At 35.4% G+C, this 3838-nt stretch overlaps 1 protein-coding gene across 1 annotated transcript; it reads left to right on the forward strand.

The window, feature by feature from the left end:
- The first annotated feature begins 849 nt into the window (after positions 1-849).
- LOC107414436 (WD repeat-containing protein RUP2) lies at positions 850-2507 on the forward strand. Its single transcript, XM_016022546.4, has one exon. It carries the CDS (start codon positions 879-881, stop codon positions 2151-2153), a length of 1275 nt encoding a protein of 424 aa, XP_015878032.2. The 5' UTR covers positions 850-878; the 3' UTR covers positions 2154-2507.
- Positions 2508-3838: the final 1331 nt, after the last annotated feature.

Below are 3838 nucleotides of genomic sequence, written 5' to 3' on the forward strand. Positions count from 1 at the left end.
ATTATCAATTATTTCGGAATAATAAGCTAGTTTTAACTTTGCCTTATTTGGGAAAATGAACAAGTTAGGATTAATTCTTAATTAGCTCACAAATTTGATAAAGATGACAGATAATAAGATATGATAATGACTGGTAATGACCACAAAGATTTTCCGCATATAGCTTTCAAAGGCACTCATCTTTTTTAAAAAACAAAGCACTCGCTAATTGGGTCTGGGCGTTTAGAAAATCTTTTAGTAGTTACTTAATGGTTAGACTCATGAAATTAATCCATAAAGAAACTTTTAATTTTCATGGTCAAAAGGCCTCGAACGTGTTATGATCTATTAGATTTTTGGCTTTCTCTAACATTGTTTAGTCTGTTATAACTTATAACTACTCTGATTGAATATTATTTCTCAAACTTAAATCGAGATGCTCTAATCCTCTTCTACATGAATTGTATGAGAGAGGACAAAGCCACTATTGGGCAAAAAATTTAAAAAGCGACAAGTAATCTTTAAAATTAAAAAAAAATTATATAGATAATTTTCCAAAAACATCTCCGGTATGTAGAAGAGTTTCTAAATAAAACTGACAAAAGAATAATTTCCTTCTTATAAAGCACTCATAGAGCATAGGCAAAAGCAAAACCGAAAAGGTAATAGAAAGAGAGGGAGAGGAGGAGTAGAAAATACACAAGGGAAGTACAACAATGATGGGAAGAGGAATGGCACTATTGTAAAAACAAGAAACAGTAAGGATTATTATGTACCTTGGAAGAAGGGCAAAGAATCTTATCTTATAAAAGAAATAATAATAATTTTTTTTTTTTTTTCTAAAAAATTTCTTGATGACAAAATCCTATTTATCCACTATAGCTAGTTAGGTACTTCTTATGGGAGCCTTTCATTGGCCCAAAACCACAAAATCTTCCAACAACAGCATCTATGAATGGGAAATGAAAAATCTCCTTACGAAATTTCATCTTCCAGATGCCCAAGAAGACCAAAACCCAGAAACGAAAGGAAAAGAAAAAGAAAATACCAATGATGAAGATAAACAACTTGAATTAGTAGAGGAAAAACTTAAAGAACAACAACAAGAACATGAAAGAGCTAGGAGCGAATGGGATTTCAAGCTCTCCGCCGTCGTTTCCACAAGTTCCTCCGCCTTCGCCGCCGCAGCCATATCGGATGCTCTCGGCGTCATCGAATTCGACCAGTCGGAGAAACTCATAGCAACGGGAGGAATCGCGAGGAAAATAAGGATTTACAGATTGCAGTCCTTGTTATCGAATAATGAAGGAGGTGATGACGTGGCTCGTCTTGAGCATGCCAATGCATGCGACTACTACATGACCACTCCGGCCAAGCTTAGCAGCCTCAGATGGAGACCCGGATCCGACGGGCGGATCTTGGGGTCCGGAGATTACGACGGGGTCGTGATGGAGTACGATCTCGAAAGGCGGGTTCCGGTTTTCGAGCGCGACGAGCACGGTGGTCGTCGGGTTTGGAGCGTGGACTACTCGCATTGGGGTCCGGTTGTGGCGGCTTCCGGGTCGGACGATGGGACCATGCAAATGTGGGACCCACGCTGTGACGGTGGGAAATCTATGGCGGCGGTGCAGCCTAGTGGAGCTCGAAGTTCCGTTTGTTGCGTGGAGTTCAACCCATTCGGTGGCCCTTTGGTAGCCGTAGGATGCGCGGATCGAAAAGCCTACGGCTACGACGTAAGGAGGTTAGTGGACCCGGTTTTAGTCCTAGACGGGCATGACAAAACGGTGTCGTACGTGAGGTTCTTCGACGGGAGTAAAATAGTGTCAGCCGGAACCGACGGGTGCTTAAAGCTTTGGAATACGGACGATTCGAGCGTGATTCGCACGTACAAAGGGCACACGAACCGTCGGAGCTTCGTCGGACTATCCGTTTGGAGGAATGGCGGGTTGTTGGGTTGCGGGTCGGAAAACAACCAGGTGTTCGTGTATGATACAAGGTGGGGTCAGCCCATTTGGGTGCATGAATTCGGAACAGTGGCCCGAGCCTGTTGCGATGGTGGGTTCGTGAGCTGCTTGTGTTGGAGGCAAGTTGAAGTGGACCAGTGTACACTAGTGGCAGGTGGATCGAATGGGGTTTTGCAGGTTTTTGTGGGCAGAAGAAAATCATTTCAATAATTGCGAAAACACAAAGTTTATTTTCTCAGCTCCCCATTTTTAAGTTTTTTTTTTTCCCCTTCAATACTACATACTAAAAATATAAAATATTGGTCCGAGAATTTTAGCACAGAGAGAGTAAAAGGATGAAGAAGTTAAGAGGCCAATTTTCCTGAGCTTCTGCAGAAATTTACTGACAATTTTTTATATTATTGATGCAGCTGCAGTTGGTAATTCCATGACCTAGGCTGTAATGTCATTGTTACTCATCGGCCAAATATGTTTAATTTCTAGAGGTTTTGGAAATACTTTTCTTGTTTTTGACAAATAATACAGATTGTAATTCTAACTTTCCTCTTGGATAATATATATATATATATATATATAGTCTGCATATTTCTCTTCCAAATTTAATTTGTGTTATTGTTAACTTTTTGAAAATATTAGATTCTGGAATTATTTATATGTAGAGACAATATTGAACTAACTAATTAAGTTTTGATTAATTATTTTGCGGTTGTGAGCAACTTCTGGTTGTAGCCTGTTTTAAGTTGTGTCTTATGTTAACCCTGTTGGAAGCACATATGCAAGATATTGTTGTCATTTTCGAACACATCCATTTTTGTAGATCAAAGATTAAATGGGTTTATTTTGATTGAAACAATGAGTTTGAAAATGGCCTCTTGTATTGGTTAAATATTTTTGTTGAAGCTTATAGGATGTATCATTTAACAACAAAATCTTTTTCTTCATTTTAATATATCTTGTTATGATTAGAGGTATGAAAGAAAGAAGATTGCAACAGATATATGGAAATTGTGTTCTCTCTTTCCTCGTGTTGAGCCCAATATAAAATAGAAATATCAAAATGTGTCAAGTACAAATGATATAACCTAAAAGCTTACATGCTTAAACAATCTTCATCGTATGTAGTTTATATCTTTATTTTTTTCTCTGGATTAAAATATTTGTGGGAGAAGGAAGGAGTTGTAAGACATTCTTTCATAATAAACGCATATTCTTTCATAATAAACGCTTAAATGGTAAATGAACATGTCAAGTTCTATTTATAGATGATTACTACCAGAGATACATGTTTATCAAGATTATATGGAAAGCTTAAATGTAATTTTATTCTATCGGTTGAAATATTAATAATTTAGATATAAATAAAATTAATGAATCCATAGAAAGGTAATTGTAATTAAATATAAATTAATAAAATAATGTCATTTTATAAATATGTTAGTAGTTTTTTAAATATCTTTAGCATTATTTTAACTAGTATATATATATATATACAATTTTTTTTTCTATAGATTTCTCTTCCAAATTTAATTTGCGCTATTCTTAGCATTATTATTATTATTATTCCTAAAAGTGTATATATATATATATATATATATATATAATTGGAATTGTTAATTTATAGAGATAATGAAGTAACTAATTAAGTTTAGATTGATGATTTTGTGGGTAACAAATTCTGCCTATGTTGTCCAATAGTAACTGTTGGAAGCATGTACGTAAAATAACGTTGTCCTTTTAAGACACATGGATCTTTGCTGATCAAATATTAAATGGGTTTATTCTAAGCAGACAATGAGTTCAAAAATGGTCCCTGCTATATGTGTATTCGTGAAATATTGTTGTTGAAGTTTACAGGATATACTAATTTTTTATTATTTATTATTTATTTTTTTTTT

The sequence above is a fragment of the Ziziphus jujuba genome, chromosome 8, assembly GCF_031755915.1.
Source record: "Ziziphus jujuba cultivar Dongzao chromosome 8, ASM3175591v1".
Taxonomy (NCBI): Eukaryota; Viridiplantae; Streptophyta; class Magnoliopsida; order Rosales; family Rhamnaceae; genus Ziziphus; species Ziziphus jujuba.